Genomic DNA, 20,557 nt, shown 5'->3' on the forward strand with positions numbered 1-20,557 from the left:
ATTAGGAACTCAAATTGAATATTAAAGATTGATATACATAATGGGAGCACTGCATGCATTACTGCCTTGTCTTTCACATTGAATTAACATTGGTAACAACTAAATTTGGTGAAGCTCAGGATCTGTCAACAAATGTTGAGCAATGATGTCTTTAATATTCCCAGGCATGTGGCTGAAAACCTTTTGAAGGCTGAGGGGTGGAAGGCGGCTTCCTGTTTGTAAGTCAATTCTTTGCAAATTTTGTTTCCTGCAGTGCTCTCTTGGAAAAATTTGAGTTCCTTTATTAGCATATATTTTAGCATGGCTAATTTCCCCTGTGTTCCGTAATAGTGAGACGTGACTCGAGCTCTTCTTTATGACAAATAACTAAACTAAAGGAAAGAAATTCTCTACTGCAAAAAGGCCCTGGGGTTAAATGTTCTCACATTTAAGGGGATGCTGGTTGGTTGGTTGTTTTTTTCCTTTTTTTTTCTTTCTTTTTTGGTATCTGTTCTTTATAACAAACGACAGGGAAACATTTGAAAAGTTGCAGCATTGCTGGATGCACGACCCATCGCACCACGCAGTTCAGATTTGCCAGCTCCACTTGTGGAGGATTTAAGAAATCTTAACTTTTGGGAATTGCCATGGAATATTGAAGTCCTACATTGTGATGCATTTAGTGGGACAACACAGTGTGTTCTCCCTTAATTACATGTTGTTTCACTGCTAAAAGTGCTTGTGCTCCCTGTGGGGGCAGAGGCAAGTTCTTTGCCCACCTTGGGGACAGTTTTCAAGCATGGGCATTCTTGTAATAAGCCTTTGGCATGCTCAAGTGGATGCTGGTGTCACCAGGCAGATGTTCAGACTGCGCCTGCTTCACAGAGCCGGATCTGAGTTTCCAGGTGTTGCAGTAGTGGGTCTGTTTAGACCTCACAGCTTTTTGGGTGATGTGTGGTGGGGTGGTGGTTTTTGTTTTAAATCAGTTAAGGTAATGCTCCTTCTAGCGCAGTCCAGCTTTTCATTAAACATAGGTGGACACCTCTTGGCTAGGGGAACAGTTAAAATCCATAAAATATCTTAAAGCGTTTCCTAAATACCAATGGAATGTGTGAATGCAAGCCTGAAAAATGCAATTTCTGTGTCACCAGGAGAAAAAGAAGTGTACAGTGCAAGTACAAGTTTATGCAAGATGCATGGCATCTGTTTTTAACAAATCACAACCAATATTTCTATGTTCTTGCATTTGGGGACCTTCCTAGATTGTTCCTTGGTACAGTGACCTCCCATGGATAGAAAACTATCGTGAAAGACAAGGAAACCCACTTCGTTTTCTTCTGAATCTGAAATGATCTCACAAATACCTAACATGAGGGAATAAGCTTTTTGTGTGCAAACAGGTCTGAGATGAAAGAAAAAATGCGCAGCTCGACAGTCTTTTGTCAAAATCCCGCTTTCAGTTTTGTTTGTAGCAAAAGTTAGCTCGCTACCAAAATGCGAAGTGTAAACCACAAAAGGGATTTTTGCTTTTAATGTGTGTACTAATCATCGAGAATTTGTGTTTGTTCATTTGTTTAATCAAATTGTTGGGAAGGTGGTGATTGGAAAAAGATGTATTTCCTGCTTGAGTCGTTTTAGGTAATGCTGCCATTTTGATTTAAAAAAAATAAATAATCATGTGATAGTGCTTTGGAAATGAAATAAACCACTTCTATTTTAACTTGAATTTTAGTGACTAACATCTGTATGTGACCACCCTATGTTTATACAGAAGGTAAAGAATGCCGTGGGGGCCATCCATCAGTTTCATGATTTCACAAGAACACAAACCCTTTCCTCTCCCGCCACCCCAAGAGGATACAAATTAGTGAACCAAGAAATGATGCTATCATGGCAGGCAGGCAGGCGGCCTCCTCGCTTTGTATGCTGAAGGCGTCCGTCTCACGCGGCTCCCCCCGCCCTCCCCTCCCCCTGCTGCATACTGTGTGTGCTCGTGATACCACGATGAGAATGATGGCTGGCCCTTGTGCTGCAAACTTCTCCTCCCTTCCCCGTGGACTGACGGTCTCAATCTTGCTTTCAGGTGCACGCCAAATTCCGTTATCCTTTCTACTATGAAATGTGCTGGTATGTTCTGGAGAGATACGTGTCCTGTGTGACCCAGCGCTGCCACCTCAGCAAAGAGTACCAGAGAGAATCAATGTTAATTGGTGAGTGAGACCGGTGTTAATTGGTGAGTGAGTCCTCCGAGCGCGTGTTCAGAACCGATGCTAGCACCTTAGGCTTTGGTTGCTTTGGTTTCTGCAGAGATTTTAAATTACATTGGAGAATTGTAGAAATTCTGATGACCTGTTTCTTTATTTTGAGGTGGGGAGGTTTGGGCTCTGAAGCGTTTTCATGAAGTACCAACTCACTTTGAATGATATTTATTGAGCATTCCTTAGCAAGTGGATCCCAGAAAAACAAATTTTGGATGCGTTTATTTCTTGGTTTCAGTACTGTTTGTGTTAAGGTGATGTGCCAAACAGTTGAGGATTTACTGCTGTGTTTGGCACAGTACCTTAGTAGCCAGAAATGTGTGCGTTGCAAATGTGCTCTGGTAGGACGGATATTTGGTCCTTTTATAGCGTGTCTGCTCCACAGAACGCGTTACAGTCACTATACCTGGCTTCTTTCTGTTCGCTTTAATCTTGACTTTAATTCTCTCTGTTTGGTGACTGACTTCTGCTTCGAGCGAATACCTAAACCAAGAAAACACCTACACAAATCTACATGATCTATAACCTAAGTGCAGGGAGGTCAAGAAACCTTTAAAACAACAGCTGAAAATGGACCAGAGCGGAGATGGATGGACGTGCCTGCAGCGGGAAGGCATTGCTTGGCGCTGCTGTGAGCTTTACATCACTGTGTTGCAATTCCAGCTGTTGCCTTTCTGAACTGCCCTTTTTTCCTTCCCTGTGTTGGAACAAGACAGCGGGCCATGTTACCACCCTGCTTTTAAGCACAGAATGGCTGAAAGGAACACAAGCACCAGCTAAATCTTCACTGATACGTATTAAATCTGGAGGAGGCCTAAAGTATTTCTGTGCCTCCCACTCCGAGGTGCCAGTTGGAGTGAACCTGGTCTGTGTGGAACTGCTCTGGACAGGAGGGAAACGATTGCTCTAGCATAATCTTCAGCAGAAGGGGTTGAAGAAGGTATAGGCAGATGTCCCACTCCAGACATATTTTCTGACCAAGACTGACTTGAGGGACCTAAAAGGCCATGTAGATCAGCCAGAGAAATTTCTTGGGTTCCCTGGGAACTTGAGTACTACACATTTTGTGTCTTTGCTCCATGAGTCCCTGATGAGAAGGGATTAGTAAAGCACGAATTCCACATGGAAGAAGTGATACATAGGGTCATCCTGGAGCAAAGGACAAATTAGCCACTTAGATCTGCTCTTCAAAAAAGCAGCAACAAAACCGGTAACTGTGTTCCTTGGAAAATGCAGAACCTACCTCCCGTAATCAAAACCAGTGGCACGAGAAGAGGCTCTTCCTGCCGGCAGGGTGAGGGTGCCAGATCACCAAGGTGTAATTGCAGAACAAATTAGATGTGGGGAGTGGATGGTTCAGGCTATTGAGATGGGACCTTTTCCAGCTAAATGACCAGTGTGAATTGAAGCCCAGCTCAGTAATTACTGATAATGGGTTGGTGATCCCCATGAAGTGTGTCTCAGTCTGGTTACTAGCTGAGAGAGGCTGAAATCATACAAAAGCTCACTGGGAACTGCAGTTCTCCAGCGTCTAGGGGGAAAAGGATTGTTTTGCATGACCAAAGAGTGTCAACCGCAAAGGCATCGGTAAAAGCAACACTGGTAACAGTTTCTGGGTTGTCTTGTCTCTCTGTGGTGGCTTCGGTTGTTGGCCTGCTGGAAGGTGAATATTAAACTGTTTACATGTTGATTCAGCGTGGTTTTATGGTCATTCCAAGCTAATATAAGAAACATGCTGCTCTCAGAAGATGAATCTGTTTTGTGAACCCTAGAGATCGTGCGGTTGCCCCGTGAGCTGAATCGGCTCAGTGACCCGACTGAAATGAATCCTACCCAAAAAAAGAACACATTTGTTATCAGTAGGACCGACGAGCCGATCTAACCCGCAGCCCTGCTGCAAGGCTGCTAGTGCCAGCTCGGTGCTGGAGTGTCTGCATGGGCAGACCTTGGGCTGTTGGTGCTGTCTTGAATGAATTGGTTCCTGCAGTGTGCTCAAGTGGTATCTGCTGACAGCGTGTGGCTCATCCACCTGCCCGCTGTCTCTTGACTTCAGGGTATTAACATGCTGATAAAATCTCTGACATTGACATCCAGGGCCTTTCTCTCCAGGAGTGACAGATTCATACTTTGTCAGACACTCGCTTTTTATTTCTTAGCAAAATCTTAACCTTAAAATAATTATTTAGCTGGAGATTGCAGTTCAACAGCCCAGATCTCCTACTGGATCTTTCACTTTGGCATTTATCAAATTCTCTGCAGGAGTAAAGGGACATCATTTACCTTGACAAAGCCATGATGTTTTGTTTTGCTTGAGTAATACTGTTTCATATACTTGCTTGTCTGTCTTCTAACTGGTCTCAGTGTCCAGCCTCTTGACTCAAATAAATCTCCGTGAACTTCAGTCCTTGAATTACACTCATTTGTTCTGCAGTGTCTGTATCTTGCTATCATTCACCTGCTTTGGGATGGGAGATCTAAATGAAGTTGCTACTCCAAAACCCCACTGCTTTAGTTTTGAAGTTTTTCTTCAGAACTGTTAAGGTCCTTAAATTGTTAAATGCTCTTCTCTTCCTTAGAGACTTTACTATCTGCAAGCAATGCCTTGATTTCCCATGAGAGACTATCCCTTGACGAAGAATTTCCCGTCATTCTCCTTAAAGAGTAATGAAACAAAGTACTTAACTTCCCTGCAGGCCCCTCAATAGATTGGATTGTCTTCTGTCCTCCGTGGTTTCGGAGAAAAAAATCTTCACATCCTTGCAGTGATTTTCAGAAACTTTTCTTGAAGACTCAGTGTTTGTACTGTTTATTTTTCCCTATTTTTTTTTTAATTTTCTTGACGTACTTTGTTGTAGAAGTCTACTTAATAACTTTTCTTTAGGGTTCTAGAACTCATTTTTTTCTCCACCCCTAAGCTGTGCTGCTCTCTTTCCTTACAAACCTTCCGATACAGTGGTCCTACTGGGTCTCAGAAGCTGCAGAGATGACTACAAGTTGGTGAGGACATCCTCCAGAGAGAGCAGGATGCTGCCTGTGATCTCTGGGATTCACAAGGTGGTCATTTTCATGGAGTCAACAGAAATCCAGTTCTCCTCTTTGGAAAAAGACACTACTGTGGTGATAGAGAACATCTTGGGGGAACACAAAACTGAGTTCATAATGACTTGTGCTTTAAGGATATCTTTAGAACCCTCATGGTACGGTTTCATCGCATAGTATTTATTTACCTTGGCATGAAGGTTGCCAAATTCAGAGTGACTCTTTCAAGATATGGCCTACTCAAGAAAATTTATTCCTGTGATACCTCTGTCAATATGGTTGTATGCTAATGTAGCGTTTTTCACTGTTCTTTGTATTTCTGCTTCCTAAATGTCTGGACTCACAGAACTCCAGAAAACAAACAAACCTCAGCATAGGTGAGGCTGAAACCTTGAGTGTTCCACTCCTTAAATGAAAATGTCTGCCCTTCTGAAGGAGTTGGAGGAAGGCTGCTGTGGCTTCTTTTCCCATTCTTCAGGCCCGAGAAGGAGATTTCAGGCAGTTGCCTCCTAGGTAGCGAGTGTTCTTTCTCTGATCTCTTCCACAGAAGGGCAAACGCTCAGGGGAATGACGACATGACAGAAATCACAGGCTGCTGTAAAAGCACACAATCTCTCTTTCTCCCCCTTTTTCTTTTCCTTGTCCTTCTCAGCTGTGCCATTTGTCCTGCCAGCTGAAATCAGAAGGGGATCCTATTTGGGTTTCCACCTAGATTTGAACACGCGCTGCTTCAGGAGGGATATGTCTTCATTATTTTTACTCTTATCATGAATGAGTCTGTACTGGATGTTTTCAGCCACAATTGACCTTCAGCGAGATACGGATCTGGAGAGTGAGCTGACAAAGAGTAATTGGGAGAAAATACTGGGCTATCAGAAAGACACTTTCTCTGTAGCCTGCAGCTTTTAAGATTCCCATTGCTAAAATTTTAACGGGGTGGCTCTAACTGTATATTAAGCCTGATGGATGAAGAAAATGTGCCCCCTGGCATGGTGAAGGAGCCATGTCTTCTTTTTTTTCCCCTCCTTCTTCTCAGAGGATGGAATGGATTTGCTTATTGGTAGACAGGTACTGGACTGTATTGAGTGATTTCTGTATGAGGTGCTCCATGCAGCAACACATTTCCAGTATGCTCAGGGTTGTTTTTTTTTTCTGCTAATGAAAATGTCATTTCTGTCTTTAGCAGACCACTAGGAACTGCTGCTCCCAAGCCACAGTGCCAAGGTTTGAAACTGGGAATGGCAAGGTAGATAACAGACACTGGACTATTGTAAAGAGTTCAGAAAGATTTTGTAATCATACCTCACCATCCTCCTTGTCTTTCAAGTTCCGTAAAACAAGTTGCTTTTCAGCAATGAAAGAAACTGTGTATAATTATCTTTCTTGTACAAGTGAATAACTGTGGGGAAAGCTAAGTGATTTGCCCAGAACCACAGGGAAGTGAATTGCTGTAGGGAAAAAAACAGAACAGTTTTTTTCTAGCTTTCTGTCCTGTGGTCAAGCCTGTGCTGCTGCTTCTCCTCACTGAGTTCTGTCATTGACTGGTTGTGTAACATGGTTTATTCCCTTGAGATGGGGAGTGTTGAAGGTCTTTTAGGGCTGTCTCAGCTGGGTGGGAGCTTGGACTGGCCAACCACTCTGAAACTGGAGTCCTAAGCAGGTAGTGGCTGGGGCATTGGCTCAGGAGAAACCACAGTTGTGCTTAGCAGGAGCTCCTTTCCACGGAGAGACTTGATAAACTAACAACCTACAGGTCAGTGGAGCCCTGGTAATATAGTGCTTAAGATGCACTTCTTGACAAAGTAAATGCAGATTTCGTTTATGTAGGACATAAGCGTACAGCATCGTAATTCTGAGTCAGATACTGTTTTCATTACAATGAATAAATAAAAATCATGGCATGTTGCGTTATACCAAAACACTTGAAAACACAAAACTGAACCTTCCTCACTTTGAAGTTATCCATCCATTATTGATTCCCTTGGAATTTTTTAATTGTTTTTAAATTAGCAACAGTAGCAGACAGTGGTTGCCCTTTGAAAGCAGTCCACTCTCACTCTGATGGAATCCCTGGTGCTCCAGCATGGGCCGATGCACTTCAGGTTATGAGCAAGCCCCATCCCCACAGGTAAAGTTAGGCCAGTCATCGTGTAACTGTCAGGCTGGCAAAGAACAGGCACTTGTTTGGTGACGGTTCATTCATCTCCAGGTCAGATTTGGATTATTTTTTGTGTGCGTGATTACACTTGCTGATTATCTGTACCCAGGTGTAGCTGGGCCAGCAGTGCCTGGTTTGTGCAGGCAGCCAGTAGCAGGGGGCAGCAGCAGCTGGCAGAACTGAATTGCTGAGCCCCACGTGTGCTTGCTTCCCGTGGGAATAGTCCCCAGGATGCTGCAATGCTCCACTCCTCTTTTGCCTTTTGTTTCATTAGATTAGAGCAAGAGACAAGAAGTGGAACGCGCTCTTGAAGGCTGTTTTCTCTTAGCGCCCGAGAATTCCTTGCAGTAAATTATTCACACCTCCATAACGTGATCTCCTTCTCTTTCCTTCGGCTTTGGCTACGCTTGCGATTTGCCCCACTTACAGCCAGCAGTTCGTGTTCAGCAGAGCCACAGCATAGGAAGACAGAAGCACAATTTTCTTTGTAGTTTTACCCCAATTTCAGTCAGTGGCGCTGCACTAGTACCGCTAGCACAGGGATGTGTACCCGCTTTCAGCTGCTTCTCTTCCATTGCTGGCATCTTGTCCCACCTACACTAGGTTTTTGTGCCTCAGTCAATTGTTAAATGCTTCACCAAGGCAGTGTGGCCTAGAGAACGGGCTCCGGCCCTGAATCCAGCAGTCTTCACTCCGATTCCCGGTTTTGCCCTAGATTTGGTGTGTGACAATGAGCAGCTCGTTCTCCCAAGCATCTGTTTCCTCAGCTGTAAAATGGGAAAATGACATAAGCCGATTACATAGCCCTTTGAGGTGGGTGAGCGTGCTAGCTACCGTGCACAAAGGAGAAAGCAGTGTTAAATAAGTTGGATAACCTAGTGTTTTTAAAACGTCCTGGTTAAGGTATTTTCTAATCCTGTTTTATTTTTCTAAGAGCAGCGTGGTGGGGGCGTACGAGCACAGATCAGAGAGGAGGAGCTGCTTTGGGGCGCTGCGTGCCCCCTCCTCAACATGCAAAGCAAGCTGTGCTCTGCTGCTTCAAGGGGAAGCTTTAGGGGAGGGATGCAGGGAGGAAGCTCGCCTCTGCTGTGCACGGAGCTGGATTTGGCTGAGAGCAGCCTTGCTGGTTGCTGGTATTTTTTATGAGTGCTGTTTTTTCACAGGCATTTCAGCTTAAACATGTTTTTCAGGAGTGATTTTATGGCCATTCTGGTTCTGAGGAAAAATTCAGATGTGCCTGAAGGAGCAGTTTGGACAGCAGTCCTTGGTTTTTGTGCACACTGTGCCATCGGCATGCTTGCCCTGAAGGATAAAGTGGCCAACTCATTTCTCAGGCACTAATTCCCAGAGGTGCACCTGGCCTTACAGAGCTTCTATGTGAAATTGTAAAGCTAAGCAGGGAGGGTAGCTGCCCTGGGACAGGTACTCTCCACTGCCTGTTAATCTTTGTTACCTAGCTGACAAGTAACGTGTATTTTGTGAGAAGATGCAAGAGACAAGGAGTTTCTCTGTGATAAGAATCAATTTGCCAGCTTGGAACAGGGCTTTGGCATTTGTTTTGAGCCTCGCTGTTAAACAACCGGATGCTGAGCTTTCTTTAATGTTCATTTAATCCTTCCTTAAGCATGATTCACCTAGTCCTAAACCAAAACTACTGCACAGCAAAGCATGAAAGTACTCAGGATTTTGGCTTGCTGGAGAAAAAAAAAATTAAAAAAATGAAGCTGTGAAAGAAACTTTTCATTAATTGTTAACTCATTTTTCTGTATGACTTCCATTTCCCTTGCAGAGTGTTTTTGTCTACAGCTTGATCTCCTACCCATTTCAGTCAACATTAAAATCCACACTGACTTAACTGGGTGTTGCCGATGTTAACTGTATTTTCCACACAAGTTCTTGCTGTTGCTAGCCTGCATTCAGTGGTGTTCACTTAGTAAGGGAAATTGTGTCCAATAAACAAGGAAGGAGTCCTGGCTGCTAGTTTCCTATGTTGCTTTTGCTGCTTGATTGCATGCAGTTGGGCAACAGTGGGGATTTTTGGGGGAAACCTAGTATAAAACTAAGATTAATAGTTCTTTGGACTCGGAAACTCGTATTTAAATTTTCCTAAAAATTTTCCTAAAAAGTACCTAGAATGTATGAGGGACTGCCTTAAGTAAAACAATATCATGTGAGTGTCAGTCCTTGCATTTCCCCGTGTGTTTAAGCTTCTTGTACGTGAAATAAGCATAACGGTAATCCTCTGTCTCAGAAGAGCGCTGGGTATTCGTGCAGTAACAAGTTGTAGTTCTTGTTTTACTAATTGGTGCTTGCAAAGAGAGTATTGGGAAGTTGATTTTTTTGCTGTGCAAAGCTTGCGTAAAAGTGATGATGTGCTGCATTTTAACATGCTTTTTTCCCCCATAATTTTCCCTCCTTTCTTCGCTAACTTTCATCTTAAAGCTGTAAGATTACTGAATCCGGTCTTTTGGATTTGTGGGAAAACTAATTGTATGTGACTTACGAGCTCGGCGTACTCTTAGTTGAAGGCGCAGAAGGTTGAAGTTTTGAAGAAAGCATAATTTTTCCCTTAATTTTTCCCAGTCATTTGAACTGAGCAGATGTTAACAAAAACCAAACACAGCATTAAAAACAACAAGAACAACAAAATTGGCTGAATAAAGCTCTTTCCTGTTGCATACTTATCGAGTAATGTCAAAGGGCATTATCCAGTCCACTCCTAAATAGGCAGCTCCTGGCCCCAGTCATACACGTGTTTAAGTGCTAAACTGTATTGGGTAAAGATTCAGCATTCTTTTTCTACCTTTCAGATGCAAGAAGAAAACACAGCATAGATAGCTACTCATCAGATTCGTGGTTAGACATGGATGAAGAATCTTGTGATGCCCATATCCAGGAGGAAAAGGATGACAGCTTGGATAAGAACTCCAAATCCCTGGTGGATGGCTCCTCCTCGCCCAACAGCACGCACTCAGAGGAAAAGGAGGGCGCAGGGAGAAAACAGAAAGCCACAGTAATGAGGTACCTAAAAAGAACTTTGTCTAATGAATCAGACGACAGTGCAAAATCAACGACCCCCACGGATTATCCCAAAACGCCAACGGGGTCTCCAGCTACAGAAGTTTCAACCAAATGGACTCACCTCACAGAATTTGAACTGAAGGGTTTAAAAGCCCTGGTGGAAAAGCTTGAATCTCTCCCAGAGAACAAGAAGTGTGTTCCAGAAGGCATCGAGGATCCGCAGGCTCTCCTGGAGGACATGAAGGTGGGTGTGATATCTTGCTGATCCACACAAACTGTACGCCGTGGGCAGGGCACAGGAGACAGCAGGAGGTCAGAAGGCAAAGTTCTGCAGTGTGTAGGGCTGGCACCTTGTGTGGAGCGACCCCCTCGTGTCAGCCTGCTGTGCCGTGGTGAGGGAAATTATGCCTCTGACAAAAGCCATCTTTGCACTGGGGAGGCAGCTGTTTGCAGCCTGATTTAATTGATGCGGTCCTTTCTGACTGTCGCAGCTGTGCTCAGGGGCCAAAAGTTTACATCCTTTCACGGCTTAGCACTTGTTATGGCACGTGTGTAAATATTATACCTCAAGAAGTCTGTTTATATTTATAGTCTTAATCTGCCCCTTTTGCTCTAGTTTCTTTTCTGGAGTCTATCTAACTGACACGTACAAAATATGCAATTTTAATGCAGAAGATTATCTAATGTTCTCCGTTGCATTTTCTTTCCTTTTTTTTCCCCCACCTATTTCATTTTCTTTTCCTCCATTGCCCTCTATGGGTTGATAATTATTCTCCGCTGGTACGATTTGGAGGCGGCGGTGTGAGGAGTGCATGCCCACTAGCGACACAGCTTCTGTTCAGATTTGTAGTGTCCTGGAAGTGGTGCCTCATAGGAGGAATCTGTCCCTGTGTCCCTAAGACCAGCGTAGCCTTGGTGCTTCTAATCTCTGATCTGCAGCATCCCCCTGAACTACTTGGTTAGCTTTTCTGCATCTTGTTTTCACATTGTATAAAATAGGCATATTAATGTGTTTTTAAATAAAGCTGAGACCGGCATACTCGTCATTTGGCTTGTACTTGTTAAATAAGGCTAAAATTGTCCTCTAGTACAGGATAGATTTGATACCATGGAAATTTGGCCTGATTTGAAACTACTGGTATTAATTCATGATCTCGTGTTTGGACTGCTAGTTTTGTGCTGCTGCTGCGTAGGGTGTGATTCTTCAGCTGCGTGTGTTCTGTACGTGAGCTGTGTAAGCCAAAGTCTGAGGGGAAAATGCATTTATACGGTAAAAGGGGAGCCTGTATTTTTTCAGTGCTGGTGCAACAGCTGCTTAGAAAAGGCTTCAAAGCCAGCTGAAGAAGGCTGTGCGTACGCAACGTGCAGTGGAAGCTTATTCCGCAGTCTTGGAGCCTGGAAGTGTGATACGCGGCACTCGGTTTGGTAAACCACAAGAGCTCAGAAAGTCTCTTCTTGCAAAATCAGCTGCTTTGTGTATGAAGGTGGTGTGCCTGCCCACGGTCGTGGCAGTAAGACTCACAGGCTTGCTTTGTGGTCAGTCACGTTCTAATCGGAAATCAAAATGAAATTTCACAACCAGGAGATGAGTTTGGGGTGAAGGAGAAAGAATGGTAGTGTTACTTTTCCGAGCTTCAAGCACGGGCCAAGTTCCACCTAAAAATAAACAGCCCCTTCTTTTGAAATCCCAGGAAGGGGTACAACATGATAGATGGTACAGATGTTCAGAGTGCGATCGTGCGTGCTCTTTTGATGACGTACCCCCATGCACTGTGACACATCTAACTAGAACCCGGCAAGATGCCATATGGGAGTCTGCTTTCAAGCACCGCCTAGGAGTAGTGCTGCTCTATCCCTCTCCAGAGCAGTGGCTTCACAAGCTATAGAGGTGGAGAACTCTGAGTGGACATTTAAGAAAAAGGTCCAAGTCATGTACTTGCAGTGATGCCGTGCTTTAACCAGTATTAAGTGCGTATCTGCCAGCTTATTTTGTTCGTCTTGGCAGAGTTGTGATCTTGATGTTCCATCTCCTTTGATAATTGCACAGAAAATTGCCTGCATCTAAACTTCCCTCCCCGTGCCAGCACACACTGTAACCATCACGATGTAGCCCAACATCTGGATCTTTATGGTTCCCTGCTGGTTCAAGAGCCCATGACCACATCTAAACATCATACATGCTGCAGAATTGTTTTCTCTGGAGTCACCTCTGTATGTTTGGCGAGCCTGGGACTGATTAGTCAGGGCAAGGCTCTCAAAAGGACGTTGACTGACAAACATTTTCTTGAACGGTGTCTAAAGAACTGTTAAAGAACTTTCTTTTCTTACCCGTCTTTGTACAGAGTGGGCCCGCGTATACGACAGCCCTCAATTTTCAGAGAATGAGGGTGAGTACAGCACAGTAAATAATGAACCCCCCCGCAGTCTGCTTCCTCCGCAACTCCCCCTGCAGTTCCGTTGTCTCCTTGCTGGGTGCTCTGAAGGATTTGGGGCAGTTTGGGTGAATTGTGCTCAGACCAGTGGTTGCCTGAGTTATGCCGCTTCTCGCGTCGGGACTGGAGTTCCCCACGCGGCCCTTCCCGTTGTTTGCCAGCAAGGTGTCCGAGGGAGCCGCCGACAAGGCACGTCTCATTGCCATCTCGTGCTGCAGCCCTGCGGGGACTGCTCTCTGTCACCGTGCCAGTCGTGCCAGAAAATAAATAGTGGAGCCAGAGCATCCTATCTCCTTGTAATCCGTGCGATACCGAAGCATGAAGTTAGTTTTGTTAGGTTCGTTGGCTTTAATAAACAAAAACAAGCATTATCGGTGCATGTTTAGGGCTTCTACCTCCAAAGGATAGAGCTTACTGATGGAAAAGGTGCCAAGTGACTGATTTCAGCCCCTTGAGCATACCTCTAACATAATGGTCCTTGCAGGGTTACTGCGTTGCTCGGCGTGCAGAATGCGGCTGCTCAGCGTTTCGTTCTGTCCTTGCTGTGCAGGGTGTGCGAGGAACGGCACGCTGCTCAGACCCGCGGCTGAACACGGTGATACGAATGTTCCCTGGGGTTCTCGGTGGTGCTCATCACTGCAGTGCTCGTGTGCTTCACAAGCGGTGATTGATGAGCTGTTGTTATCTCTGGTTCACAGGTAGGGAACTAACGTGCAAAGAGATTAAGATAAAAGTGACTGTAATTTCGGATGGTGTTTTTACACGCCTCTGATGTGACTTTCGGAACAGTTAGCGTTATTTAAGAATGAAATTTGCAGAAGATAATTAATGGTATTAATGGTATTGAAACTGTAATTGCTTAACGTTTCTGCGGCACGGAAGTTCTGAGCTTTAGCATCCAGTTCCCAAGCCAAGCGTGAGAAGAGAATGCATACATAATTCTTGACTGCCTGCGGAAACTTGATTTAAAAGGTTTGCTATGTGTCACATAGAGACATAATGGCAGAGGAAGAAATACAGTCCATTTTTCCAGAATGGTGTTTATCTCCTTGACCACAAAATCATATTTCCTCTTACTTGGCTACCAGTTTTCCAACCTGAACAGGAAATGTGGGGATTTTGCTGATAGCAATAGCAGTAGAGTGAGCAGAAGCCTGGCACCTTTACCTCACCTCTGATGAATATCCAGAGCACCCGTCCCGTGTGTGATTGAATGGAGGCTGAAATCCTGTAGAAAGAGCTTTGGCTTTGCAGATCCTGTGTGCTGGGACTGTATTCAGCTGTATTCATGAGGCTTGTGTCATGGGCAACCTGAATTTTGTGCACGTGATGTATTAATAATGCAGCCTATAAAAAGCACCCTTTTAGTGCTCCCGCCTGGGAGTTATTTTTAACAAATGTATAGCAAGAACATGCTCTGACAGAAAGTCGGTAAGTTTTTACTCTGCTTGGAAAGTCTTAAACAAGTTTCTTTTTGAAGAAAATTAAACCCACGTTTATTGTAGTAGCTTTATTTCTTAATGAAATATGCTCAGGAACTTTTCTGTATGACGTGCAGGTCTTTGTGCCTCAGTAAGATAATTAACGTTTTCAGAAAACAGGACAAGGGTGGTTAAACTGGAGAAAGGAAACCATTTTATTCAGCGATGCGAAGTTTTACAGAACAACTCAGGGTAACTCGTAAAGAATTCATGCTTTGCTGTCTGAAGCAAGGGTACAGTAAAGGATGGGCGAGTGGATTACTGCTCTTGGTGGTAAATACAACTACAGCTATATGCAGCTACTTAATGTCAAGTAGGTGAGGCTCTCTGAAGTCAAGTAATTTATTTTCCTTATGAGAAGGGAGAGTGAAAACTAATCTTAAGCCCGTGTAAATTCCTTACATGTCATCTAAGCTCCTAACTAACTGTGACTATCTAGTGGGGACCCAGCAATCCAGAAGTGTCCAGCTAATGCCTCCGCAGATTGAGATCCCATTTATCAGCGTGATCGATGGAGTGCAGCAAGGCGAGGGAGGCTTATTTGTGGAGCACAGCACAGGCCTCACTTGAGGAGCAGGTCAATTCTTCCCTCAGCTCAAACAAGGAATTAAATAATTGTCGGCTGCAGCTCTGCTGTATGGGAATTGTGTCCCATGAGCCTTGCGTTCACCACCAAAGGAGCTTCTCACAGGCTCCAAGCAGCGATTCCTGACAGCAACGTTCTCTCCCTAGCAGATGGCATCTGAACAATCGTCAGAGGAGATGCAGCATTGTCTGTGCCCAAATGTCTGCGGCTGGGCTCTGTGTGAGCGTGTATGTGCAGCACATGTGAGGGGAAATCGTTGCCCAGGTAAAACATCCTCTCCCTGAGGTGCTCAGCTGTCCCAAGTGGCAGAGGAACAGAAGGCTCGGCAGTGTAGCTGGTGGCAGGGTGAGCAGCCAGAAGGTGTTCCAGCCATTGCTGCCACATCCCTGCTGCAGGTGTTACCTGTTGGAGGCACACGCAGCCTGCAGTCACACCTTGTTTTCCATCCATCCGTGCCCTGAGGTTGAGGTACGAAATAGCCCAACCATGCCTGCTCTCTGCCATTCAATTTGAAAGTGAAGTAGCAACTGAACAGTTAAAAAAGGACTTACAGTGAACAGATAAAGAGAAGAAAAAAATAACTGAGAAATAAATATTCTTAGATGGTGACCCTTGGGACTGAAAGAGTTTCATCGTGCCACTTCTCCATTTCATGTTTTGCTGCCAAACGGTACGTCAGCCTGCTAAAGAAGCAATTGGGGTGGACTTAGGCATGAAGAAGCGAAGGGAGATGCAACCATCTTATACCCTGGTGTAGTTTGCACACCCCACATCACAAGACAGGTAGAGCTGAGCAGTCTGCATCCCACATTAAACGCTGCCAGTGATAGCTGTCTGCATGCGGGCTCTGATTTCAGCACACGGCACTTCTGTTGTGTTACTAGCAGGATGGTAATTCCTTTGCTGATGTTGGGAAAGAGGATTGTGAGATCTGCCTCCTAATAATGCCACAGACATTCCCCACTTCAAAGCAAAAATGCTGCTCTTCTTTCGAAGGGACTGTTGAAGTCCATTAGGGCAGAAGAAACTCAGTTTGCAGAACAGAGTTTGTCAAATATCCGCAACTCCTTGGCAGCAGCAGCAGATTCTTGTGCAAGACAGATGATATCTGCTGAAATATGTTCTTACTTTTTCTTGCCAAGACATCTTACCCCATTCTCATTCTGATGGCAGAAAAACACTCCCTTTACTGAATGCATTTCAGGGGAGTCATTCCTTGCTGTGCTTGTGAAATTAATGGCTAAGCTGGATTCTTGCATACTTACTCAGTTTCTTTCCTTCATACCTGCTGTTGTCACCACAGCCTTCAAGTGTAGTGAATCGGGCAGTCTTGTGCCGGATGAGCATCGTGTTGTTTGTCTAACTGAAGCCCCGTGGCTTTTCTTTATCTTCTTTTTTTGTTTTTCTTTTTTAGCAGGTGAAGTGTGCATCCCCCAGCCTGTTGTGTGCTGACATTTGGCACCAGTCAGTGCAGCTGTGGCTTGGTTATGGTTCTGCTGCTGAGACATCCCTTGTTTTCAGCTGGCCGATATGATAAACTGACAGAGTTTTAAATTTCTTCTTGGATAATATTTTCACGTGATACATACGATAAGAAACCCTCGGTACCCTGCCAAGTTCCTGGAATATGCTCTGCTTGCTATTGAGCTTGGAGTTTCTGACAGTCATGAGTGGAAACGTTAAGGTTTTCTGTCTCGCAAACTTCCAAATTTAAGAGTAACAAAGTAAAGAGGGATTAATTTGTCCTTTGTTTATATGGCTCTCAAGCTGCCTTCTTGCTCTGGAGAATTTGGGCTTTGCTATAAAAACACCAAGCCCTCTCCATTTTTAGGACTGAAAACTGACTTCCAGAATGCGCTCACAGTTATCGCGGTGATTGCTGCCTCAATACAAAGGGGATGCGGGAATGGAGGTGCTCACTTAGCCTTGCTCTGCTTAGTCAGGAGTTAGTTAACTTGCCGTTAATTAAGCTGTCTGTAGCAGCTGGTAGCTTTTGGGGCTGGGTGTTTGCTGCCTGCCTGTGCTCCACATCAGGGACACAAGCCTGGAGTCGGGTGCTGGTGCTTGGGCTGCTGGGGTCTGGCACGGGGCCGTCATATGCCCGGCCTTAGGCAGACGATTACAGAGAAATTCCGAATGTGTTTCCTATTAAAAACGCCTGTATTTTAAGCTCTCTTTGTATAGTGTGTGAAATTTCTAGTTATTAAATTAGAGAGTGCCGGCGGTGGTGGTGCTGAGAGGGCCTGGTGCCTGTTGCTGTCTAAGGTTTTTTCAAGAAGTCGGTATAATTGGGAGCAACGGTGTTGACTTTCATTGTCTGGGGTTATCTCCGAAATTCTTTACAAGGTAGTTTCCAACCTGCTGCTCTTGTTTGTGTAGTTGGAGCAATTTTTTCTTCCTTAACCTGTTGGTGGTTATTTGGGCCTCAGTTTTTAGCAGCTCAGAAGGATCCTCCTTGTTTGGGGTTTTCGTTTGTCGTCGTCTTCAGCTGCTGAACTCCACCTGAAGAGCTCTGTAGCGAGGTTAGTAAGTGTGTAGGGAGCCATGGAGAGCATGGATGATTCCCAGCTGCACCACCAAGTACACTTAAAAGGAGCCTTCCCCACCTCTGCCTTGGGTTGTACGGTGCTGGGAGCGATCCTCAGCGGCCGAAGCGGCGTAAGGCAGCGCAACGCACTCATGAGATGACTGGGCCAGTGCTTCCAGGCAGAGGATTTGGTGGGGGCAGGAAGACCAATCTTTTCCCTTCATCCTGTGCCATCCCAAGTCAGATGGTTTCTTAGTGAATACTCAGGAAACTGAACGTCTTATCCGATCACGTGAAATGAATTAGGTTACAACAACTTGGCCTGCCCTTTGGTGCGGGAGGAAGGCCAGTGGAAATGACGGTGCTCCTCAATTGCCACACGCAGACGAGAGGTTGTGAGGCACCATGCGCTGTACCTCGACTTACCCAAATATTCAGGCATCTGAGGATTGCTCTAAACTGTGTCTGGTGCCCCGCGACTGCAGAAATAATGGTGGTAGAGCCAGGATCTTCCTGGGTCTTTTGAAGACTTGCTTAGGAGAAAAGATGTTGGTTGTGGTGGTTGCTTGGGTTTTAGCGAGGTAGAGTTAAAATGGAGAGGTAGTGGTTGGTATTACCAGTGGAAAGCACTTGTGGTGTCTCTTGGATACGTTGATTTTAAAGAAATCTGTAATATTTGAGGCGGTTCGTTGATTGGTTTCGCTGTCTGTTGTGCTGCAAGAAACTGCACTTTTGGCATTGTAACAACGTGTGAGTTTTGTTGTGAATCGGAAGCTCTGAAGCAAAATTAGCTCGCAGAGGTGTAACGAGTCAGCAGGGATCACGTCAGTCTTTTTCATCAGGGTAGGTGTTGTGTTCTGTAAGTCTCTGCGCTCGTCAGCTGGAAAAAATATTTCTGTGGTTAATAAAGACCTTTTCGTTCGCAACAGAACATTCTGAAGGAACATGCTGATGATGACCAAAATCTTGCCATTTCGGGTGTCCCTGTGGTCAGCTGGCCCAAGAAGACCCCAAAGGTAATGAGACACAATTCACAATTACTTACTAATCGTTGCCAGATCCTGGTGTTTTCTAGCTATAATCTGACAAGTGGTTTCTGTGATAGTTTGGCAGCAGCTAGCACTTTTAACACAAAAAGTTATTTTTAATAGTTTTATGACTGCTTGTTGAAGCAGAACACAAAAAGGTGCCTCAGTAGGGAGAAATTAGTAGGGTTTCTATTTAAAAAAGAATTTGTTTGCGCCTTACTTACCTGTATAAAACTTTGATATGTCTTAGTCATTTGCTAATCATAGTTAAATTTGAAAATGTTGATGCAACATTTTGTGTAAATTTAAATGCTGCGTAAATCCTACAGACTGATCACTTAGCAAATACTTTGATCTGGATGAGAGGATGTTTTTTGTCTCATACTACAGAGAATTTTTCTCATACACATCTTCCACTAACTTTGGAGGTTTTTTTGTCTCTGTACCTTCATTTTTGTTCCTATATATGGGAGTAATTCTCTTCTCTTTGCAGAAGATCAGGGAGGTTTGCTTCATTATTGCTTATGAAGAGTTTGAAATAATTAACTAAAGAATAATGTCAAAAGGCTGAATGTTATTTATAACAGTGGTATGTTTACCACACTCCAGTTATTCAGCGTGCTGTAAAAGCTTTGCTTATTTGGATGATGTCTCATCGCTTCTATTTTTACTGTTCTTTTTCACTGAATTAGTTTTATAATACATAATTTCTCTAGAAATCCTGAAAGGGTCAGTCAACTTTAATCAGGCTTCTATCTGAAAATCTGTTGTTATTAACATTGTAAATAACTTTCAAATCATTAACTGTGAGTGAATTATTTTCCCTGTTCTCTCTTTGCTGGTGTACTTGCTGTGGCTCTTTATATAGCCACTTGTAGCCATGAGAGTTTGCTGGTTTCAGATGGGGAGTAGGAGACCATGGACTTCAGCAGCTGCTAGGGAAAAGTGGAGCAAAGGGAGCATGAGATCCTGCTTCTGCCTTATTTCTGGCTTTTAGCTGGGTGCATTTCAGATAAGGCACAGCTTGCTAAATGCGTATTTCCCTTTTACGTTGTAATAGATCTGTAGGAGCATGCATTGTGTTTAAAACATTGAGTTGTTTAAAAACAACGATTTGTTTAAAAACCTTGAGAGGAATAGATGTCGGATGCTCCACTCCACTGCTTTGATAGCTGCTGTTCATTCACCAGCCAAGTATACTTTAAACATCAAATTAAAAAAAAAAATAAATCTCTGGGACCAGAGGAAAACTGGTGTGTGAAATTTATAAAACAAAACTAAGGAACAATTGACTCGTGCTGAATTTTTTGAGCTTGTGGTACAAGTAAGGATCTTAATATTTGGAGTTTTTTTCATAAGCTTTGGTGTTTGTTCATGTTCTTGTTCGCTTTATTTTGGAATCCTTGATGGATGTCTCACTTCTTATATTTTATTTCTGTGCATTGGCAACATAACTAACTGTAAAAGATTCTGAGATTCTGTTTTTTGTGATTTTAATCTCATTCCTTTTTGCAAAATCCATCTTGCTGCCTGCAAATTTGTGTGTGTATATTTGTATTTTTTAACTTTCTGGTGCTTATTTTCCATCAGCCTTTTTGAAAGCAGACATTTTTAAAGGCATCATTCCTAGTGCTAAGTTACAATAACAAACAATTCTACACATCACACAAATAAGAGGAAAACTTTATAGGAAGTCAGAGTTTAGCTTGAAATTTGCAAATAAAAACCATTTATTTACCATAGTGTTCATACTTACTTTGCTTGATCAGTAATCAGCTGGCATTATGCTTAACTTGAAAGGTACACACAGATACGGCTGAATGTTCTGCAAAAGGAGTTTGTTGTTTGTTGGACTCCCTTCTGATGCACAAATGTGTGCATCACCTTTCGTACCACAGCTATTTCCCTCCTCTGGAAACAGAGGCCAAGTGAGCAGGCTCCGAGGACGTGTCTTAGTGTTGCATCTTTGGGCCCCAAGTTAAAGTATGTTGGAAAGACAATGTAAGGGAAATTTGTATAAAAGCAATGCTGTAAGTGGTTAAGCTTCA

The 20,557-nt window shown here is 43.9% G+C and overlaps 1 protein-coding gene across 23 annotated transcripts in view; it reads left to right on the forward strand.

Annotated features, from left to right (window-relative positions):
• KDM2B (lysine demethylase 2B) overlaps positions 1-20,557 on the forward strand; it is a 110,415-nt gene that overhangs the window by 54,744 nt on the left and 35,114 nt on the right. For 22 of the 23 annotated variants that reach the window (XM_080559466.1, XM_080559472.1, XM_080559451.1 and 19 more), the window contains 3 exons: positions 2,063-2,189; positions 10,245-10,699; positions 18,411-18,497. In XM_080559466.1, the coding sequence (XP_080415592.1) occupies positions 2,063-2,189; positions 10,245-10,699; positions 18,411-18,497 (669 nt within the window). The remainder of the gene's footprint in view (positions 1-2,062; positions 2,190-10,244; positions 10,700-18,410; positions 18,498-20,557) is intronic. The other variant, XM_080559468.1, reaches the window with a different exon arrangement.

This window comes from Anser brachyrhynchus (genome assembly GCF_964034855.1).
Source record: "Anser brachyrhynchus genome assembly, chromosome: 17".
NCBI classification, from domain to species: domain Eukaryota; kingdom Metazoa; phylum Chordata; class Aves; order Anseriformes; family Anatidae; genus Anser; species Anser brachyrhynchus.